Source organism: Perca flavescens, unplaced genomic scaffold (genome assembly GCF_004354835.1).
Source record: "Perca flavescens isolate YP-PL-M2 unplaced genomic scaffold, PFLA_1.0 EPR50_1.1_unplaced_scaf_30, whole genome shotgun sequence".
NCBI lineage: Eukaryota > Metazoa > Chordata > Actinopteri > Perciformes > Percidae > Perca > Perca flavescens.
In genome coordinates, this window is record NW_021166681.1 from 30,001 (window position 1) to 53,419 (window position 23,419).

At 39.6% G+C, this 23,419-nt stretch overlaps 1 protein-coding gene across 1 annotated transcript in view; it reads right to left on the minus strand.

Moving 5' to 3' along the window:
• The window catches only part of LOC114551688 (interferon-induced protein 44), a 34,363-nt gene extending 13,602 nt beyond the window's left edge, over nucleotides 1-20,761 (minus strand). The window contains exons 1-7 of the mRNA XM_028572655.1: nucleotides 20,737-20,761; nucleotides 20,013-20,330; nucleotides 15,943-15,976; nucleotides 15,323-15,524; nucleotides 12,925-13,077; nucleotides 11,999-12,167; nucleotides 9,282-9,382 (exon numbers count right to left, since the gene is read on the minus strand). Coding sequence (XP_028428456.1) covers nucleotides 9,282-9,382; nucleotides 11,999-12,167; nucleotides 12,925-13,077; nucleotides 15,323-15,524; nucleotides 15,943-15,976; nucleotides 20,013-20,330; nucleotides 20,737-20,761 — 1,002 coding nt within the window. The remainder of the gene's footprint in view (nucleotides 1-9,281; nucleotides 9,383-11,998; nucleotides 12,168-12,924; nucleotides 13,078-15,322; nucleotides 15,525-15,942; nucleotides 15,977-20,012; nucleotides 20,331-20,736) is intronic.
• Nucleotides 20,762-23,419: the final 2,658 nt, after the last annotated feature.

Here is a 23,419-nt window from a genome sequence, read left to right on the forward strand (position 1 = left end):
TCCATGAGAGACTACTATCAATAACCAAACCTAACAGTTTAGCCTTTTCTACTTGTTGTATTCTTTGTCCGGCTATTTGTAACTTTAATTCCGATCCTAGCATAAATTTTTGTTTTGATCCGATGATCATACTATTAGTTTTGGATATATTTAATGCTAATTTGTTTCCACTAACCCACTTATACACCGAATCTAATTCTCTAGACAGAACATGATTAATTTTATCACATGAATCTGAAGCATAGTAAACAGTTGAGTCATCTGCAAACATTGTCATTGATGCTTTTTTAAGAGTTAAGGGCAAATCGTTAATAAAAACCGAAAACAAAAGAGGACCCAAGCAACTTCCTTGTGGTAAACCACAAACTAAACTTTTGCAATTAGATAAAGAACCATTATAAAAAACCCGCTGAGTTCTATATGAAAGATAACTTTTCATTAATGTAACAGCAGAGGGAGAAAATCCGTAGCTCTCTAATTTCTCAATTAAAATATGATGATCAATTACATCAAAAGCAGCACTGAAGTCCAACATAACCACACCAACTATTTCAGAATTATCCATACTTCTAAGCCATCCATCGGTCATTTGTGTAAGAGCTGTACTGGTCGAATGTGCCTTTCTATATGCGTGCTGAAACATAGTCATCAAATTATTATTCTGGAAATAATTACAAATTTGTGTATGAATGATCTTTTCCAATATTTTACTGAGTGCAGGCAGAATACTTATAGGTCTACAGTTATGCCCATTATAAGGTAATCGATTGTCTTTTATTAATGGAATAATCTTTCCTTCCTTCCACAAAGATGGATAAATCCCACTCGCTATGCACTGATTAAATATATAACACAACGGAGCAGCAATATATTCAGCAGTTTTGTTCAATACTTTGCTATCTAAGTTGTCTGTTCCTGGACTACCATGTGTTGGAAGAGACTTTAACAGGGCCATAACTTCAGCAAACTGTACGTAATTAAAATTAAAGCTACACACTTTATCAGCCATGATTTCATTTTTGATCAATTCACAGTAATTAAATTCTTCTGTTCTAAATCCTTTTCTCAAATTACCAAATTTATTTATAAAATGATTATTAAAATAATCAGCAATGTCTTTAGAATCTGTAAAACCTCCGTCAGACTCTACAAAAGAAGGTGATGCATTTTTATTTCTCCCCATAATTTAATTTAGAATACGCCAGAGCTTTTTGCCATCATGCTTAACATTGTCAATTCTATTTTTGTAGTACTCTCTCTTTTTCCTTTTATTAATTTTAGTAACTTGGTTCCTTAATTTACAGTATATTAATCTGTCCTCCAATACTCTCGTTTTCACAGCCACTTGTTTAGCTTCATCTCTTTGCTTCATCATATTTTTCAATGTTGAATCAATCCACCTCCCAGCATGTGATTTTATTTTCTTATTTTTCATCGGTGCATATTTATCAACAATATTCAAAAGTATACTCATGAAAGCATTTAAGGAATCTCCTAGGTTGTGTCCACCGTACACATCTTTCCAGTCAACATTTGTTACCTCTCCCACAATCTTTTCGATAGCGGATACTTTATAAGACCTTTTATTAGTACTAAAAATGGCTTTAGCTTTAGGGACCTTAGCTATCTTATTAACAGCAATGAGATTATGATCACTGAACCCTACTGGTATTGACACAACATCATTACATAATTCTGGTACATTAGTATAATGTGATCAATACATGTTGCTGTTGTAATAGAGAATCTTGTTGGCACATTAACAATTTGATGTAAATTACAAACACTTATATAGGAAAGTAATTTCTTTTTCTTTGTGCATTTATCATCATTCCAATCAATATTCATATCTCCAAACAAATATAATTCACAATTGACATCAATTTATCAAGCATTTCACCTAAGCGTTTCAAATAATCCACGTGTGCATTAGGAGGTCTATAACAGCAGCCCACCTGCACTGGTTTTATATAAGGTACATGGATTTCTACCCATATAGCTTCAATGTCATTACATGTTAAATTATGTTTTAACTTACAAGGAATGTTGCTTTGCACAAGAATGGCCACACCACCACGAAATCTATTTCTGTCCCTTCTAAAAATATTAAAACCTTTAACTAATAATTCCGAGTTTTGAATAGAACTTTCGAGATGTGTCTCAGATAGGGCTAATATATTAATTGAATACTTGTGCACTAAATCATTAATGTCTTGAATTTTATTCCTTATGCTACAAATATTTAAATGTGCCAAAACCAAACCTTTACTAGTTTTAGTTGTACACATTAGTATGATATAAGGAATACAATTACCAAACCCATCAGAAACATAATCCTTTTACCCTAAAATATATCTCAGTCCTAAGTCCTTTCATCTCTAGGCAAAATCACCAATTTATCATACCTTAGTATTGCCTTTTTACCTTGGGCTCTAGCAGCTTTAAGCTTTGGCCACAGTTCCTTTCTTCTTTGAAGCACAGCCCTTGAGAAATCTTCGTTTATGTAAGTGTTAGTCCCCTTAAGCTTTCTAGCGGAGGAAAGAATGCGTTGTTTATCCTTCAAACGCAGTAGATTCACCATAATTCTCCTTGGCCTTCCGCCCGCCTGGTACTGACCCGTCCTCTGGACACGCTCAATTTCAATCTTCCCATCCAGTCCCAGATTATTGGAGAACATGTGTTGTATCTTCTGCTCCAAACCACTCCAACTCTCTTCCTTATCATCTATTATACCATCAATGACTAAATGTTTCCTTTTATGTTGATTCAGTTCATCTCCAACGAGCCGAGAGTTCAGTTCATCTCCAACGAGCCTATGTTCAGTTCATCTCCAACGAGCCTATGTTCAGTTCATCTCCAACGAGCCTATGTTCAGTTCATCTCCAACGAGCCTATGTTCAGTTCATCTCCAACGAGCCGAGAGTTCAGTTCATCTCCAACGAGCCTATGTTCAGTTCATCTCCAACGAGCCGAGAGTTCAGTTCATCTCCAACGAGCCGAGAGTTCAGTTCATCTCCAACGAGCCGAGAGTTCAGTTCATCTCCAACGAGCCGAGAGTTCAGTTCATCTCCAACGAGCCGAGAGTTCGGTTCATGTCCAACGAGCCGAGAGTTCAGTTCATCTCCAACGAGCCTATGTTCAGTTCATCTCCAACGAGCCGAGAGTTCAGTTCATCTCCAATGAGCCGAGAGTTCAGTTCATCTCCAACGAGCCGAGAGTTCGGTTCATCTCCAACGAGCAGTGTTGGGTTCATCTCCAACGAGCCGAGTTCGGTTCATCTCCAACGAGCCGAGAGTTTGGTTCATCTCCAACGAGCCGAGAGTTCAGTTCATCTCCAACGAGCCGAGAGTTCAGTTCATCTCCAACGAGGCGAGAGTTCGGTTCATCTCCAACGAGCGAGAGTTCGGTTCATCTCCAACGAACCGAGAGTTCAGTTCATCTCCAACGAGCCGAGAGTTCAGTTCATCTCCAACGAGCCGAGAGTTCGGTTCATCTCCAACGAGCCGAGAGTTCAGTTCATCTCCAACGAGCCGAGAGTTCAGTTCATCTCCAACGAGCCGAGAGTTCGGTTCATGTCCAACGAGCCGAGAGTTCGGTTCATCTCCAACGAGCCTATGTTCAGTTCATCTCCAACGAGCCGAGAGTTCAGTTCATGTCCAACGAGCCGAGAGTTCAGTTCATCTCCAACGAGCCTATGTTCACTTCATCTCCAACGAGCCGAGAGTTCAGTTCATCTCCAACGAGCCGAGAGTTCGGTTCATCTCCAACGAGCCGAGAGTTCAGTTCATCTCCAACGAGCCGAGAGTTCGGTTCATGTCCAACGAGCCGAGAGTTCGGTTCATCTCCAACGAGCCTATGTTCAGTTCATCTCCAACGAGCCGAGAGTTCAGTTCATCTCCAACGAGCCGAGAGTTCAGTTCATCTCCAACGAGCCGAGAGTTCAGTTCATGTCCAACGAGCCGAGAGTTCAGTTCATCTCCAACGAGCCTATGTTCACTTCATCTCCAACGAGCCGAGAGTTCAGTTCATCTCCAACGAAGCCGAGAGTTCGGTTCATCTCCAACGAGCCGAGAGTTCGGTTCATCTCCAACGAGCCGAGAGTTCAGTTCATGTCCAACGAGCCGAGAGTTCAGTTCATCTCCAACGAGCCTATGTTCACTTCATCTCCAACGAGCCGAGAGTTCAGTTCATCTCCAACGAGCCGAGAGTTCGGTTCATCTCCAACGAGCCGAGAGTTCGGTTCATCTCCAACGAGCCGAGAGTTCGGTTCATCTCCAACGAGCCGAGAGTTCAGTTCATCTCCAACGAGCCGAGAGTTCAGTTCATCTCCAACGAGCCGAGAGTTCGGTTCATCTCCAACGAGCCGAGAGTTCAGTTCATCTCCAACGAGCCGAGAGTTCAGTTCATCTCCAACGAGCCGAGAGTTCGGTTCATCTCCAACGAGCAGAGAGTTCAGTTCATCTCCAACGAGCCGAGAGTTCGGTTCATCTCCAACGAGCCGAGAGTTCGGTTCATCTCCAACGAGCCGAGAGTTCAGTTCATCTCCGAGCCGCCGAGTTCAGTTCATCTCCGACGAGCCGAGAGTTCAGTTCATCTCCGACGAGCCGAGAGTTCAGTTCATCTCCGACGAGCCGAGAGTTCAGTTCATCTCCAACGAGCCGAGAGTTCTGTTCATCTCCAACGAGCCGAGAGTTCAGTTCATCTCCAACGAGCCGAGAGTTCGGTTCATCTCCAACGAGCCAAGAGTTCAGTTCATCTCCGACGAGCCGAGAGTTCAGTTCATCTCCAACGAGCCGAGAGTTCTGTTCATCTCCAACGAGCCGAGAGTTCAGTTCATCTCCAACGAGCCGAGAGTTCGGTTCATCTCCAACGAGCCAAGAGTTCAGTTCATCTCCAACGAGCCGAGAGTTCAGTCGCTGACAGGGCAGTCGGGACTCACCCGGAAATGGCGAGCGGAGTGAGGTTTCTCTCAAAATCTGAATTTAATCTGACCTTTGTTGAGCTGAAATGAAGACAGATTCAGCAACTGCATCACGGCCTATTTCTCGCTTAAAATGTTTTCAGAAACATGTTTCAGTGAACTATCTTAGTACAATATGAGATCATATTCTGAACGGCCGCCATGACAGTCTGGCTCTCAATATCCGGAGAAAACAAACCCATGTGACGCGTTCGTCCAATCAGCTGCGGTTTTCATTACTTGGGCAACAATACAAAGTAGCGCCGCCTGCTGTTATGGAGACGACACGTTTCTTAGCCGCCACATGAAGTAAACAAACACAGCTGCGTTAATTTCGTTAATTTTTTTAACAAGTTAAATATTAAAAATTTACGCAAAAAATGAACGCGTTAATTTTGACAGCCCTAAAATATATATATATATATATATATATATATATATATATATATTAGAGCTGGGACTTTTAACGTTAATTAATTACACAAAAATAACACGTTAAACATTTTTACGCATTTTAATCACACTTATTTTTTCACCGGGACTTTTCTCACTGGATGAGTTTCATGGACCGATTATACTGGAGCACCAACTAGCGTTCATGACTTCAGACCTTTTATATATGTCAATGCTTCAGACCTTTATATATGTCAATGCTTCAGACCTTTATATACGTCAATGCTTCAGACCTTTTATATATGTCAATGCTTCAGACCTTTCATATATGTCAATGCTTCAGACCTTTTATATACGTCAATGCTTCAGACCTTTTATATATGTCAATGCTTCAGACCTTTTATATACGTCAATGCTTCAGACCTTTTATATATGTCAATGCTTCAGACCTTTTATATATGTCAATGCTTCAGACCTTTTATATATGTCAATGCTTCAGACCTTTTATATATGTCAATGCTTCAGACCTTTTATATATGTCAATGCTTCAGACCTTTATATATGTCAATGCTTCAGACCTTTTATATACGTCAATGCTTCAGACCTTTTATATATGTCAATGCTTCAGACCTTTTATATATGTCAATGCTTCAGACCTTTTATATATGTCAATGCTTCAGACCTTTTATATACGTCAATGCTTCAGACCTTTATATATGTCAATGCTTCAGACCTTTTATATACGTCAATGCTTCAGACCTTTTATATATGTCAATGCTTCAGACCTATTATATACGTCAATGCTTCAGACCTTTATATACGTCAATGCTTCAGACCTTTTATATATAGCAATGCTTCAGACCTTTTATATATGTCAATGCTTCAGACCTTTTATATATGTCAATGCTTCAGACCTTTTAAATATAGCAATGCTTCAGACCTTTATATATGTCAATGCTTCAGACCTTTTATATATAGCAATGCTTCAGACCTTTATATATGTCAATGCTTCAGACCTTTATATATGTCAATGCTTCAGACCTTTTATATATGTCAATGCTTCAGACCTTTTATATATGTCAATGCTTCAGACCTTTTATATATGTCAATACTTCAGACCTTTTATATATGTCAATGCTTCAGACCTTTTATATATGTCAATGCTTCAGACCTTTTATATATCTCAATGCTTCAGACCTTTTATATATGTCAATGCTTCAGACCTTTATATATGTCAATGCTTCAGACCTTTCATATATGTCAATGCTTCAGACCTTTTATATACGTCAATGCTTCAGACCTTTATATACGTCAATGCTTCAGACCTTTTATATATGTCAATGCTTCAGACCTTTTATATATGTCAATGCTTCAGACCTTTATATATGTCAATGCTTCAGACCTTTTATATATCTCAATGCTTCAGACCTTTTATATATGTCAATGCTTCAGACCTTTTATATATGTCAATGCTTCAGACCTTTATATATGTCAATGCTTCAGACCTTTATATATGTCAATGCTTCAGACCTTTTATATATGTCAATGCTTCAGACCTTTATATATGTCAATGCTTCAGACCTTTTATATATGTCAATGCTTCAGACCTTTATATATGTCAATGCTTCAGACCTTTTATATATGTCAATGCTTCAGACCTTTTATATATGTCAATGCTTCAGACCTTTTATATATCTCAATGCTTCAGACCTTTTATATATGTCAATACTTCAGACCTTTTATATATGTCAATGCTTCAGACCTTTTATATATGTCAATGCTTCAGACCTTTTATATATGTCAATGCTTCAGACCTTTTATATATGTCAATGCTTCAGACAACAACAAACCACAGTGAACATGAACGAAGAAGCTGACGAGACCACTTTGGTTGGCTCCGTGGATGGGACATTTTGTTATAAAAAACGAACAGATGGAAGCGTCGATTAGAGCATGGTTGTGTGCAAGCTATGCAACAAGGAATTCTCATATCACCGCAGCACATCGAGCATCAAGTATCACCTCGACGCTAAACATTTAGCAGCTAGCGTTAGCGTTAGCCCGACTCCGACTACAAGGACCCACACCCAACCTACACTCCACCAGATGACTGGTTTAAGGACCAGGGTAACTAAGTCTGAATGTACTTGAAAGTATTGTGTTTTACTTAAAAAAACATTGTTTACAGAAGGTCTACCTACCTATAGGCTACCTGAATTTCTGAAATGTACTATATTTCTAAATATGCTATTGCTACACTTAATGGCAAAAATTGCACTGGTCTGCTGGACTTGGTTGAACAAAAATAAACAATATTGTGTTGCTTAAGCTTATGTATTCAGTCATTATTCAATGGTATACTAAAATCCATGTGAAAAAAAAAATTACTTCTCACTGTTCTCAGGTCAAATATTTATGGAATTAAAATGCGATTAATTTTGATTAATTAATTACAAAGCCTGTAATTAATTAGATACATTTTTTTTAATCGAGTCCCGCCCTAATATATATATATATATATATATATATATATATATATATATATGCTATATTTATTTATACACACACACATCAATGGCACTTGGAGAGTTAATGAGGTCTCTCTCTGACAAAATAAATCAAAGTGATGCGTATGCGGCGGGATAAAAGAATATAAATAATAAAAATAAAGAGATTTTTTGAATTTTTTTAACAAAGCTTTTCTTGTGGAAAACCTGATGCGGCCCAGCCTCACCCAGCTTCTGCCTCCAGCGGCCCCCAGGTACATTGAGTTTAAGACCCCTGGTCTAAATGGTCAAGCACCATAATATCTAGAAGAGCTCTTAGTACCTTATTGTCCCACTAGAGCAGTGGTTCCCAACCTGGGGTCCGGGCACCCCTCGGGGGGGCGGCAAAGATCACAGGGAGTGTGCAAGTCTCTATCTGGTTTGAGCTTGAGGTAAAAAAACATATTTGCACATCTTAAACAAATGATGATAATACACTAGAATGTATAATGTGTACAAAAGTCTGTATAAAAACTATATATTTTTTGTTCTTGCTTAAAATTGTAGGCAGGCTACTTAGTAGGCCAAACCTCCGGGACCTCTAAACCTGGGACCCTTGCTGTCATTAGGTCAGCTGCTAGCTGCTACTAGCATCCTTGTTTTTCCTGCAGCCATGGTATCAATATTTTTTTAATGAAATACGGCGGAGTAACGTAAAAGTGCTGATAACTGCTCTGTATCAAAAAAGAAGGTAAGGCTCTATCTCGAGAGTTTGCTCAACTTCAGTTTCGGGGGGGCGGGGGGTTCAGCTTTTCTTAGACATGAGTAGGGGGGTGCCAAGGAAAAAAGGCTGGGAACCACTGCACTAGAGCACTACGCTCCCAGAAGGCAGAGCTACTTGTGGTTCCTAGAGTCTCTAAAAGTAGACTGGGGGCCAGATCCTTCAGTTATCAGGCTCCTCTCCTGTGGAACCAGCTCCCAGTCTGGGTTCGGGGGGCAGACACCATCACCACATTTAAGCGATTCATTGTGCAAAAAAATAAATGAATAAATAACAATCCTTCAGTTTCAATAGGGCTGGCGCCGGCGTCAGCGCTCAGGCCTTAATTGGCTCCACAGAACTCTCTGCGTTTCTCAGTATGACTATGATTAGAAGATTGTAGCGTCCGGCGACTTTCCTGCAGAACCTCGAGTGAAGATAATGAGCTCTTCTGAAGAGTCCATCATGTTGTTCCTATCCTCGGTGTATCCATGGTTACTAGCAAATGTGTGGAGGAGGGGGGGGGAGATGGTGCGCGATCACAGGCTTGCATCATGTGGACACGCCACAGAATTGTTGTCATTACTTAGAGTTCCTCATGGGGGCGACAGAAACTACGCACTATAGCTTTAAATCATGTCAGGTTATATTTCTGTACAGACTCAGAAAGAAAGAAACTCACCTTTTTCTTCAGGTGTTTGCTCTTGTACACATTCTTCAGATCCTTTTCAGTTTCATCACAGGCTAAATCAATGTAGGTGCCTATTGCCATTTGGGGAATCCCTGCAGATAGAAACACACTCAGTAGTTTAGCTTTTTCAGGAAGTTTCTGTTGATTAAATCCAACAAAAAACAGAACAATCTGTTGGTCAGACAATAAAGTTTCTAATTTGTAAAAAACAATATATATATATATGTATATATATATATATATTAGGGTTGTCAGCATTAACGCATTAATCGTGATGCGATTAAGGGCAGAGCATAACACGTTAATTTTTTTAAATCGCATTAATCGCATGCCGCCATTTATTAATTTATTTTCACTTCACTCGGCTTCACGTCATGCCTAACAGGCTACTATTTTGACCCTTTGCCGAACTTTGCCATACTTCCTCGTAACACATCCTGCTGCTGCAGGAATAGCAACGTGGATTTCGGTGCCTCATTCTGTTGCCGCTGATATGCCTGCACTTCTCTCTGATTCTCTGAAACAGACGTTACAGGCATCCCTGCACGGGACGCTAGTTAACACTACACTCAACAGCAGCTAACGTTAGCCTACCACTAGCTATTTAAAACTACACTTGACAGCAGCTAACGTTAGTCTACCGCTAGCTAGTAGCTGGATTAAACATGGTTACAATGCTGACAGCTAAAGCTAAAAGTTTGTCTTTATATTTCACTGTAGAGGATTCAACAACGGGATGTAACAATCTGCAGCTGCCGTTGTCAGAGAAACACAGTTCAATGAAACTGGTAACCTAAAGCTTCGTGGTGCGTTCAAAGTTATTGTTAAATGCCCTTTTCTGGTGGTTGTTTTTGTCGTTCAACAGCTATTTACTAGTGAAATAAGTTGTTGTTATAGTTATTACGTTATTATTAAATCATTTAATTTTGACCATATGGCCTTAGCAATAAACAAGCCGTTCTTTAATGTCAGTAACTGTTGTTTAGTACACTTCTCTTTTTAAACTTTCTTCAAAAGTATCGGTTCAGGCACCGTTAAAGCACGTTTTAAGCAAGTTTTAAAAGTACCCCTTTAGCACCGGTATCCAAAACAAACAATAACGCTAATGTTAACTCTAGATTCAAATGTGTGACTAGATTCACAAATTTTCTTTTGTTTACAGTACATAAATAAATAATAAACAAATACAAATCTTAAAATCAAGTTCATAAAGTCACTTTCTTTGCATTCATTGGATTCCCAATCAAGATGCACTGGTAGTAATTGCTTTCCATTATTAATATGAACTTAAAAACAGTTCTCAAATGCAAAATAATAGAATTTAATCATGTGATAAAACATGCGATAAAATCGCGATTAACTATAGAAATTCAGCGATTAATCACAATTAAAAAAATGTATTGTTTGACAGCCCTTATATATATATATATACAGTACAGGCCAAAAGTTTGGACACACCTTCTCATTCAATGCGTTTCCTTTTTATTTTCATGACTATTTACATTGTAGATTCTCACTGAAGGCATCAAACTATGAATGAACACATATGGAATTATGTACTTAACAAAAAGTGTGAAATAACTGAAAACATGTCTTATATTTTAGATTCTTCAAAGTAGCCACCCTTTGCTTTTTTATTAATAAGGGAAATAATTCCACTAATGAACCCTGACAAAGCACACCTGTGAAGGTAAAACCATTTCAGGTGACTACCTCATGAAGCTCATTGAGAGAACACCAAGGGTTTGCAGAGTTATCAAAAAAAGCAAAGGGTGGCTACTTTGAAGAATCTAAAATATAAGACATGTTTTCAGTTATTTCACACTTTTTTGTTAAGTACATAATTCCATATGTGTTCATTCATAGTTTTGATGCCTTCAGTGAGAATCTACAATGTAAATAGTCATGAAAATAAAAAGGAAACACATTGAATGAGGTGTGTCCAAACTTTTGGCCTGTACTGTATACAAAGAAGTCTGTACAATAATTCACAAAAATGAAAACATTAGGCAGGAAAAAGCATAAATGAACGTGACTTCTGTAAACTCTTTGGTCAGAACTCCAAGCACTTTGTCCCATTACATGGCTAAGACCATCCCATGGTGCACACCTTGTATATAATCATTGTACTTTATGAAATTGTGTTAAATGATACATTGATGACGTGTGAAATAAACGTAAACATTGGGGGGGGGGGTCTTCTCAGTGGCTGGACCTGGGATACCAGTCAGAACTGAGGAAAAGATTAATGCAGCCAAATACAGAGAGGTCCTTGAATAAGACTGGTTCAGAGCATCCTCATATCTTAGCACGACAATGCCTGAGTGGCCTCGGGACTATAACTCTCCTTGAGTGGCCCAGCCAAAGCCAAATCTAAACCAAGACCTAAACCTAATACAACATCTGGACAGAGACCTGATGATGGAGGTTCACAGATGCTTCCCATCCAATCTGAAGGAGTATGAGAGGGTCTGCCAGGAAGAATGGCCTAAACTGTCCAAATCCAAGTGTGCAAAGCTTGAAGCTCTACCCGAGAAGACTCATAGCTGTAATTACTGTACAAGGGGCTTCTAAAAAGTACTGAGTAATGGGTCTGAATTCTTCCTTAAATGAGGGATTCAGTTTTTTTTTTTTTTAAATAAACCAACACAATAAAGTGCAAAAAACAGTTTCAATACTTTCGGAAGCCAAGTATCTTATATTCTTACCCAGGTCACTGGCTGCCTCTCTGATTTCTGCCATCTTCTTCAGAACTGAGTCTGTAATTTCCGCCGCATTAGCAGAAAGTACACAAACCAGAACATGAACTTTGTCATCTGGAGATGGACAAGGGTTGTACCATGGATCATCAACTGAGAGTGGAGATGCAGGGTTGAACTGGAAAATGATGTAAAACACAATTAAATAATGACGTTAAAATAAACAGTGTTGTCAAAATGCATAAGAACACATAGAAAAAAATAAACATAAATGTGTACATATCAGCTTCAGAAGGGAAACACTTCTATCTCTATTTTCCTCTGCTAGTTTCAGACCAAAGCAGTTATTTTGAAGCGGCCACGTTGTGTAAGTAGTAAATGCTCTTGCTCCCTCAATGAGGGGGGGTCAGGTGCATTGTTGTCTCGATCGAACTAAAAAGCGCAGTATTTTCCTGAGCATTATGCACTCTACTTCTATTAATATTCTAAAAAAACCCACAATTAAAACTCTAATAGGAAGTATGACAATTTCACTATTGCTGAAGTTCTTCAGCCTTTTTTGGTGGCATCTCTCCAATTCATGGGCGTATGCAAGAGAATTTGCACACAGCACAACATATGATCAAGTGGGATTTAACATTCAGGACACCTGGGTAGAAGCAGATCTACATTGTTAAGAATGTCTGATGCATCTTTTCTTATTTTTCTGTAACAGGAAATAATGAGAATGTTGCTGCATGAGGTCCAATGAAAGTTCCAGCAAGATAACATAAAATGAATCAGAACTTTTGTTGTCAGTGAATATTTTACTTATAAGTTCAATATCAACATTCTGTAACCTGTCTGCAGCACTGTGAGACTGAAAGTTTAATAATGTCCCAGTTGTACCGTGTATGACAGTTGTAGGCTACCTTGTAATAATGTCTCAGTTGTACCTTGTATCCCTCCTTCACATGTCCTTTCAGGGCCAGTATGATGTCATCAGCACGAACTCCATCCCCTTTCTCCAGACCCATGATGTCATTGAAGACGAAAGGATAATACGTCTTTGACTTTCCTCTTCCTTTTTTGATTTTATGAGTTTCATACTGTAACACAACAAGGTTAAATGCTTGTATTAATCACAATGATGCCATTTACACACTTTGGGTCCTGCAGTGTTTATATTGTAAAACATCCCTGGATGCATCAATATTAATCATGTTTTATGTTTTTCTCAAATTCCAGAACAGTTTGGGTAATAAATTGGGGTTTGGTGTCTTGCATATGGACAATTTGACATGTGGTTGATTCCTGGTGGGGGAAAACTAAACAATAATTTACATATCTTATGAAATTATGACAACAGGTCAGTGTTATGCCTACGTGAAACTTTAGCCACAAAAACTCTGACGGTCCTGACAACATTCCTAACAGTTAAGTTTAGCATCTAAAAGGTAAATTTAGTCATTTAAACGACTACTTAAGATTAGGAAAAGGTTGTGGTTTGGGTTGAAACAGGTGGCTCTCTTAAAGGTCCCATGACATGGTCCACTTTAACCCTAACCCTAATACTGTATCTGAAGTCTCTTTTATATAGACCTTAGTGGCCCCTAATACTGTATCTGAAGTCTCTTTTATATAGACCTTAGTGGTCCCCTAATACTGTATCTGAAGTCTCTTTTATATAGACCTTAGTGGTCCCCTAATACTGTATCTGAAGTCTCTTTTATATAGACCTTAGTGGCCCCTAATACTGTATCTGAAGTCTCTTTTATATAGACCTTAGTGGTCCCCTAATACTGTATCTGAAGTCTCTTTTATATAGACCTTAGTGGTCCCCTAATACTGTATCTGAAGTCTCTTTTATATAGACCATAGTGGTCTCCTAATACTGTATCTGAAGTCTCTTTTATATAGACCTTAGTGGTCCCCTAATACTGTATCTGAAGTCTCTTTTATATAGACCTTAGTGGTCCCCTAATACTGTATCTGAAGTCTCTTTTATATAGACCTTAGTGGTCCCCTAATACTGTATCTGAAGTCTCTTTTATATAGACCTTACTGGTCCCCTAATACTGTATCTGAAGTCTCTTTTATATAGACCTTAGTGGTCTCCTAATACTGTATCTGAAGTCTCTTTTATATAGACCTTAGTGGTCCCCTAATACTGTATCTGAAGTCTCTTTTATATAGACCTTAGTGGTCCTCTAATACTGTATCTGAAGTCTCTTTTATATAGACCTTAGTGGTCCCCTAATACTGTATCTGAAGTCTCTTTTATATAGACCTTAGTGGTCCCCTAATACTGTATCTGAAGTCTCTTTCCTGAAATTCAGCCTTGGTGCAGAATTACAGCCACTAGAGCCAGTCCCACAATGAGCTTTCCTTAGGATGTGCCATTTCTGTGTCTGTAGCTATTGAGGAGGAGAGAGGGTGGGGGTGTGGCCTTGACCAACTGCCACTTTGCTCATTTGAAAGCCATGATGTCTCTCTCTCTCTCTCATGGGTGGGCCAAATTCTCTGAGCCGGCAAAGCAGAGAAAGGGGAGGTAAGCTTGCTTCTTATGACCTCATAAGGAGAAGATTCCTGATTGGTCCATCTGAGCTTTCATTTTCTCAAAGGCAGAGCAGGATACCCAGGGCTCGGTTTACACCTATCACCATTTCTAGCCACTGGGGGACCATAGGCAGGCTGGGGGAACTCATATTAATGTTAAAAAACCTCACAAAATGAACTTTCCATGCCATGGGACCTTTAAGTTGTTCTCCCAGGATATGAACACCCTAGGTGAGCGAAAGTCTTGGGTTTTCTCCCTAACCTCTCCCTGGGACATGGACTTTGCTCCCTGACCTGAAAGCCCTGTATTTTAGGACCCACACATCCACCCCAACCTCCTCCCTATGACGATGTTTGTGCTCTTATTCTACACATTTATGTACCTAGGGGTAAATATTCACAAGGAACAGACCATGCTCCAACCACACTGAAAAAGGACCAACACTGTCTGTAGAGTGTCAGTACATCCTCATGGGCCAAGAGAAATGTGGCCTGAGGCCCTAAATCTTTTACTTGTAGTCTACATATATGGGTGTACTTCCTTTACCTGATAACATTTACATGTTTTACATTTCCCTGTGTGTGTTCAATAAAGTTGATCTTATCTGACTATCTTTTCAGTGCAAAGTCTACAGATTATTCAAAGGGGCGAGTTACGTAACTCAAAGTAACAAATCACTAAATTAAGAGAAAGTGAGGGGAAAGGTTGAAGAGAAAGTTGATAAAACAGCTGCTGCTGATTTGGAGGTTTAATAGGAAAATTTACAGTAAATTTTACATTTTACGTTTTTTTACTTTTGTGGTGAAACTTCTGTCAGAGGTAGTTGCACTGGTCAAAGCAGGAGTAGTCATTCTGCCTCGTAGGACGTTGCTGACAGAGTTGATGAAGCTGGACTTTCCAGCTCCAACGGGTCCGTACAGAAGGATTCGGACATGTTTGATGTCATCGTTTTCAGGCTCATAATCCTTCACATATTGGAGATCCCTAGCATTGTTTCTGTTAAAAGACATTCCATTTTAATTTTGGATTATTATTATATTATAATTATATTATTAATATATTAATATAATATAATTATAATATAATTATATTATTATAAAAAATCTAAAGAAAAACTAATAATAAAAACAAATTGATCTGTTGATCAGAAGTATTAATATTAGTGAGAATCTTGAAAAAGAACACTCAGATGGAAATTAAACAATATTGTAGATGAAACTAATGATAATAACAATAATAATTATCAGTATTAATTACTAATAATTATTATTATTATAATAATAACGCAGGTATTTCTGACAACCTCTGGTCAGTCTGGTTTATTTTCTAAAAAATCTTGTAAAACTTGGTGTCTTTTATTTTAAATAGCAGTGACACCTCACATCAAAAATAAATGTTAATAAAGTTAACTCACCCCCAGGCTATTTTCCTCCATGGATCCTTCAAAGCTGAAGTGGAAATTGTGTAATTATTTAGGCAATAAGCAAATAATTGAATGGACAAACCAATAATGGTTTTACTAAAAGTGTGATGTTCAGAAATAAACTTAATATCTTACTGGGAGAAGGCAGCGGGGTTGGTGTTCCTGAAAAGAAAAATAATTTAGTAAACATGTAAAGATTCAGCGATATGAATGTGTATCTGGTTATCACAGATATGATTCTGAAACGCCTCCACTGACTTCAGCAGCAAGGAGGCTGTTTCATTTAATATGGAGCGGATGTGGATGTTATTTGGTTATAACTGGCTAGCTAATAAAGTTAGTTATACTATTACAAAAAAATGAACAAAAGCCTTTATCACTTCCCCACAGCATAGCACCCGAAAAAACTCTGATACACATATTTTCACATATATTATGTTTTTGCTACAAATAAAATAATTTGAGGGGTTTGGGAAAAATTGAGCTTGTTTAGTTTTGATGTAAAAATTACATCGCTTTATCATTATATAATTTTAGCTTTCTGAGTGAACGATTTTATTATAAAAACAACAATTCAATAAAAAATATATTGACGAATTAAAGGCACAAAAAAAACACATCCCTGGTGTGTGGAGGCCTAGATGAACGCCATGGTTCTAATTAAGTTCTTTTGATGTTTACAACATTAGTTGGGAACATTGTACACATCTTTAGGAAAACATTTTTATTTTTATTTTTTTCGCCAGACAGGAAGTCGCCAGTGTTGGATTTCATTCATTCATTTTCATTTTATGAACACGTGTTTGAGAACTTTGTTACTTTGATTTAATATCACATTTAGGCTTGGGCGTGGCATATTGGCTCTATAATGCCCTGTAATTAGTTTTAGGCTTTAACCAAATTGCTGGAGCCTTTAATATACTCACGGAAATTATTCACATTTGGTAAACATATTGCTCTCATCATTTCCAACCAATTTCCAATTTACCTTCATTAGCTCCGCCCAACCGGACCTCGGCCATTTTGAATTTCATGCTATCTTTTTACGTATTTTATGCAAATTTATGGGATTTCTCTCATATTTGGTTAGTATAATCCTCTAATCCATCTAATGTGACCTTAAATAGAGAGAAGTCCCTCCCCTTCCTTAATTCAGAAAACATATATACAATAGTGAACTAGGAAAGACAAATTGATCCTGTTTGAATTGAGCCATGAATTCCATATTTGATGTTTGTCAGTTAAAGGGGTTTTATATCAAGTGAGGAAAGTTTCAGTTTGTGGTAAATCTGTTGAAGTATCAGACTATGAAGATGCGTCATTAGAAAGACTCGTCAGCCCAAATTGTCTAAGAGACGTCTGTCTGAAGCTACGGCCATTTTGTGTCTTTTGCCATAACACAGAAAGTTGTTGTAACTTCACTTTACATTGTCCAATCTGTCTGAAACTTCACATGACAACTTCACAACATCATCCGTTTTACATGACATTGAAATGATATACAGAAACGTGACAAAAATTAGTGTGTGTTCTCTTGCTCTCCATAGTGGACAGAGGAACAGGCAACCAGCATCCCGCCAGTACCCACCAACGTACTGGGAGGGGCGAGGGCCCGTTAATTACTACTTGCAGCTTTAACTTTAACTCATAATGGAAAATTATATGATAATTATAAATGTTTACATTAACTGTATAATACCTGTGTCTATCAGATTGAATCATATCTCATGCAATCGTACCAAATTCATTTCTAACAAATTTATTCCATAATAAAATGTCCCTGAACTGTTTTGTAACCTATGTAACTAGATACATATGTGGAACGGTGTAAATGTCTAACAGTATATTCACAAACTGTCAAAAACCAGGCAGAAGATGAAGCCGAGTCATAAAGGTTAAGGTCAAGGAAAAGGTCAAGATTATTTATAAAGCACATTTACAAGCAGTCACTCCTGCCCCAAAGTGCTGTACAGATACTAATAACGGTACCAGCATAAAAAGCATACTAATTAGCCAAGAAGAAAAAGTAAAAGCCTATCAAAAACATAGTATCCCCGAAATAATAATAATAATAATTAAAACACATGTAAACATGATTACAAACAATATTAACAATGTCACAGCTCAGCTTGTGTTAAAAGCCATTTCAAAGAGATGAGTTTTTAAAAGTGATTTAAAAGACTCAATAGAGTTAGCTGCTTTAATATTGAGAAGAAGAGCATTCAGAGCTTAGGACCTGCAACTGAAAAAGCTCTGTCCCCTCTGGTTTTCAGTCTGGATCTGGGACAGTCCAAAAGAAGCTGGTCATTTGACCTAAGTGCTCTGGCTGGGGTATGTAAAATCAAAATCTATCTAAATAAGAAGGTGCCAATCCATTTAAAGATTTAAAAACAACTAATAAAATCTTAAAATGGATTCTGAGAGCGACAGGCAACCAGTGGAGAGACGATAGTACTGGGGTAATGTGGTCATGCAGTTGCATTTTGAACTAATTGCAATCGGCGAACAGAAGACTGGTCGAGGCCATAGTATAAAGAGTTGCAGTATTTCAGGCGATTTGTAATCAGGGCATGTACAACTTTTTCCAGTTGACTTTGGGGTAGGTAGAACCTCACCTTCCCAAGAAGTCTAAGCTGAAAGAAGCTTGTTTTTACTACTGAGCTAATTTGTTTATCCAGTTTAAACGAACTATCAATAATAACTCCTAGACTTTTTACACACGGGCTGTAGTTAGAAAGTAATGGGCCAAGAGCACTATTTAAATCTGAGATATCGGGTTCTCCAAAAGTTATAATTTCAGTTTTTCTGTCATTTAAGTGTAAGAAATTTAGTGACATCCAATCTTTTATTTCACGTAGACAATTACTCAGAGCTTCACTAGAATTCGTTTTGGTATTTAAAGGTAAATAGATCTGGACGTCATCTGCAAAGCAGTGAAACAAAATGTTAAGTTTTTGGAATATTGATCCCATAGGCAGCATATACAATGAAAACAAGACTGGGCCTAAGATTGAGCCTTGGGGCACCCCGCTGTTTATTGGTGCTTTAATAGAGTAAAAAGGCCCAAGGTTTACTGAAAAAGATCTGTCTGTCAGATATGACCAGAACTCCTTCAGAGCTGTATTGTAATGACATTATGTCTTTCAGAGGCTCATAGCTAGAATGATATTGGTATCATATGAAACCTGAAGATGTAAAGAATCCATTGGTACCAACAATGTTATGTTAGCTTGTCAGGAAATGGGCTAAAAATGCTACAACGTTAGCCTAAATTTTGGCCAGGAAAAAATGGTGCCATTTCCACAGGAGTCGTTGACCTCTGACCTCCAGATATCTGAATGAAAATGGCTTTACAGATGTGGAATGTTAAGAGGATAACTTACTGCGACGGCTTGGCTGGGACCATAGCTGTTGTTGTGGTTGTGGTTGTGCTAGAAAGAGAAACATTTAGAAAATACTTAAAGATAGTCTGCAACCATTTTCATGTCTGGCCTAAAACAAGACTAAAATAGAATGAAAACAGGAAAAATGATAATAACAATAACATCACAGTTAACGTGTTGGGAACCGAGCAGAATCCTTTAAACAGAGATCTCAGAGCATGTGACCTCTGAGACAAAGGAGGCCACATGTCCCACAATACGGCCTGGGCGCCCTTTTCAAACTATGGCTACGTTTACACTGCAAGTCCTGATGCTTAATTCGGATGTTTTGCCTAAATCCGATTTTTTGTTTGACTGTTCACATTACCTTTTAAAATGTGGCCTATATCAGATTCCAGTGTGAACTGTTTGTGGTTTTGACCTGACCCACATGATCAAAAGACCAATAACAATGACATCAAACGCAGAAGTCTGCTGCTCTAAAGTTAGTGAGGTTATGGAGAAAATCAGCATTGTTGCTTTTATTTCAACGTGTTTGTGTAATGGCAGTCATAACGTTAATGAGCAGGGGCTGAAGAGGAGAAGAATGAAGAGAAAGAGAGAGAGCAATTAGTTATTTTGGCCTTTTATTGGGTTATGGCTGCAAATTCACTACAGAGGTCTGTGTGACTGGACCACCGATCAGGACCGCTATGGGCTTGCACCAGAGTTTCCTCTGGCTGCACCCTGCCCAGGCATAGTTCACCATCTTTCGGGTCCTATTGCATGCTCCCCCTCCCCGACGATGCGGGCGAGACGGGCTGGTGGTGCGCCCGACCCCGATGGACCGGGATCCCACCTCAGCCAGTGCGTGCTGGCCCTCACTTTCATTGCACCACGGGGCGACCTTCTGACTCGCGCGTGTTGACTCCCCGACGCCTTTTACGCGAGCCAATCCCCGCCCTTGCGACGTGACGCGGTTGGGGCACACTGAGGACAGTCCGCCCCGGTTGACAGCTGCACCGGGAGCAGGGAGAGAGGGCGTAGCGAGGGTTATTGAGGGAAAAGTCACATCAAATCCACCTTGGTTGTTCACACTGCAGCCACATTGAAAATAATCAGATCTGGGTCTGATTCAGGACCACATATGGAAGTGGCCTGAATGTGATTTGAAAAAATCTGATCTGGGCTAGATTTGGGCCACTTTTGCCTGCAGTCTGAACATAGCCCTCCATGCAACTGTAAAAGCCTAAAAGTCAGACCTCCATGAGAAAAGATGGCCGGAGGTCTAAAAACTAGAGACGTTGTAGATCACACCTACATGCCAACTTCAAGAACTCTGATTCCCTATTGGCTGGGGTCTATGAATGCAGCAGGGGTCCGTGCCCAGGTGACTGGGGATATACATTTTCTGAGCACCCACTTGACTCATTGCAGCCCAGTCTCATGCCAGGTCGTTATATAGTCACGTTATTGTAATCTATTAAGTCGTGGACAGGTTACGTAAATGCCGTTTTTTTCGTGTGGCGATTAAAAAATTGAAAGCAATGCATTTTAATGGGAAGCATATTTCGTGATCCCAGAACGCAGACGGTGGCGAGTAGTTGATAAGGTGAAAGTCCGCGTAGGGAAGTTGGTCGGGGTGGTAGATGGGTCAGAAAACACAGAAAACACAGGACTTTCACCCGGAAAACACAGGACTTTCACCCGGAAAACACAGGACTTTCACCCTGGAGACCGGGGATCGCGCCCCGCGTGTGGCAGTACCTTTGTCGGTGTGTCCCGCGTGTGACGGTTCCTTTCCCCGTTCTTTTTTTTTCCTAACCCCAACCGTCTCGTTATTGTGGTGTTTCATTTCCCCATTGTGGTGTTTCATTTCCCCGTTGTGGTGTTTCATTTCCCCGTTGTGGTGTTTCATTTCTCCGTTGTTGTGTGCCCCTGCGGCCGGGGATCGTGTCCTGCGAGTGGCGGCCCGTCCCGTTGTTTTGTCCGGCGAGTGGCGCTTCATTTCCCCGTTGTCGTGTCCCCCAGAGCAGGTTCGAAAAGCGTGACCTGTACACGTTCAAAAGTCGTTGCATATACACGAAAAAAACATCAAAATCGTAACCTGTACACAAATTTATGAATCAAAATAACGTGACTATTACTGAGACCGGGTTGCTCATTGTCATCCACTGCATGCGAACGCTACTACAGGGTGCTCTCCTCTGTGTCATTCACTGCAACGGCAAGTTGCTACAGAAGGCAAACTATTGTCATCCACTGCATGCGAAAGCGGCAAAAGGATGCACACAGTCATGCACCAGTGTTTCACCTCTGCAGAAGAAGAAATCGGGCAACAGGGACGTTGCTTTTCTTATTGAGTATACTGAACTTGTTTTCCACTGCCTTTGGAGAGAAATACGTTTTTCTGTGAATCCCTGATGTGTTTTGTTTACCGTGGAGCATCTATGGGACCAAACAGAAACACACACAGTAAGGAGGTTTGAGTTTCTGGGCTGAGAAATATAGGTGTGTGTTATTAATGTCAGTAACCGCTATTGCTGCAACTCGTTACGACATTGAATGTGATTAATTAGTGCTAGTGTTGCATGTCTTACTGTTAATATGATTGTGACCACCGAGTCCAATTTATTGCTGTGAAAGTACTGGATCACGGTAGTTGTTGATATATGTTGTGTTTGAAACTGTAGCTTATTGAAACTGTAATGCTACACCGCCGCGTTGAAGTTAGCTAATCTACAAACAAGACAATAAACCTTTGGTTCGTCACTCGAACCACAGCATAGCAACATAACAAGACTATTACCTCTTGGCCCTGTTTAGATAGGGATCGGTTATTATCACCGCAATATATCAGCTGTTAGATCATCAGAGGCTGCATAATAAACTTTTCCCTCGTTGGACAACTTCCAACAAGATTCCAAGTGTCTTTTCTTTCTCTTCAAGTGTGCTTTTTTTTCCACACTAACCTAACACACACACACACACACACAGATCACCTGATGGCCACCCCATAGTCACATGGTTTTGCAACCAAGTTTCACTCTTGGGGTTAAATAGACTGTTTGGGCCCTATCTTGCACCCAATGCAATTGACGTTGTACACCAACGCATGTATCATTCCTATTTTGCACCTGACACACAGCGGACTTTTCCCTCCACAGACGCACATCGGTAAATTAAAAGAGGAGGTGTGTTCAGGCGCAAACGTTACCTGGTGCTATTTTGCAGTTTCAGAAAACAATTCCGCCACAGACCAGAAAAAAGTCAGTGGCGCGTTATTCAGATGCTATTTTAGGGGCGCATGCTTGGCCATAATGTAGCGTGCGCACAACCCTCATCTACACGGACGCAGCAGTTCCAATTTTTGCAAACCATAGCCTACATAATTACAAGGATAGAATAGATAGAATATTACTGAAAATGTGCTTCAGGTGTTTGGATAGATCAGGAGGTGCTTTACAGTACAGTCCTCAAAAAGTCGCAGCATGCTTTGTGGCTTGTTGTGTTTTACACATTTCCATGAATCATGGATGTGTTGATGACATAAATGAGGAAATATTAGAGGACTTAAGGAGACGTGATGATATGGTGGGATTGGACATTTGAGGGTCTGGGAGTGGCAATGCGCGATGTGCTCCTGGTTGAGTGGGTGGATGGAGATGGAGTGGGGGAGGAGGAAGGGGCACAACAGGTGCAGGTGGTGCGTTTGGAGGCCCACGCTCCATGGCTGCAGCAATCCTCTCCAGACTTGAGGAGATGAGCCCGAGAGGCCACAGCAACATCGCCACCCGGACAAGACGGGCATTTATTACTTTGCCGCATCCCGGACAGCTCCCGCCAGGCAAATCCACCACTATAATAGCAATCACCATGGAACAAGTGCCCTGCTCTTAAAGGGAATGTGAGATGACGCTCTGATTGGTTTATTTCACGTTACGCCCAAACCACACCTAGCTACTTCAGACCAACCCATTATAGAAGAGTCATTTATCCCACCGGTATCATAGCAACAGCGCCTGAGATCCGCCCACAAAGCTACTTGCGTTTTGCGTTTCATACTTGTGTTTCAGAACTTTAAAATAGGGCCCTTTGTGTAATTT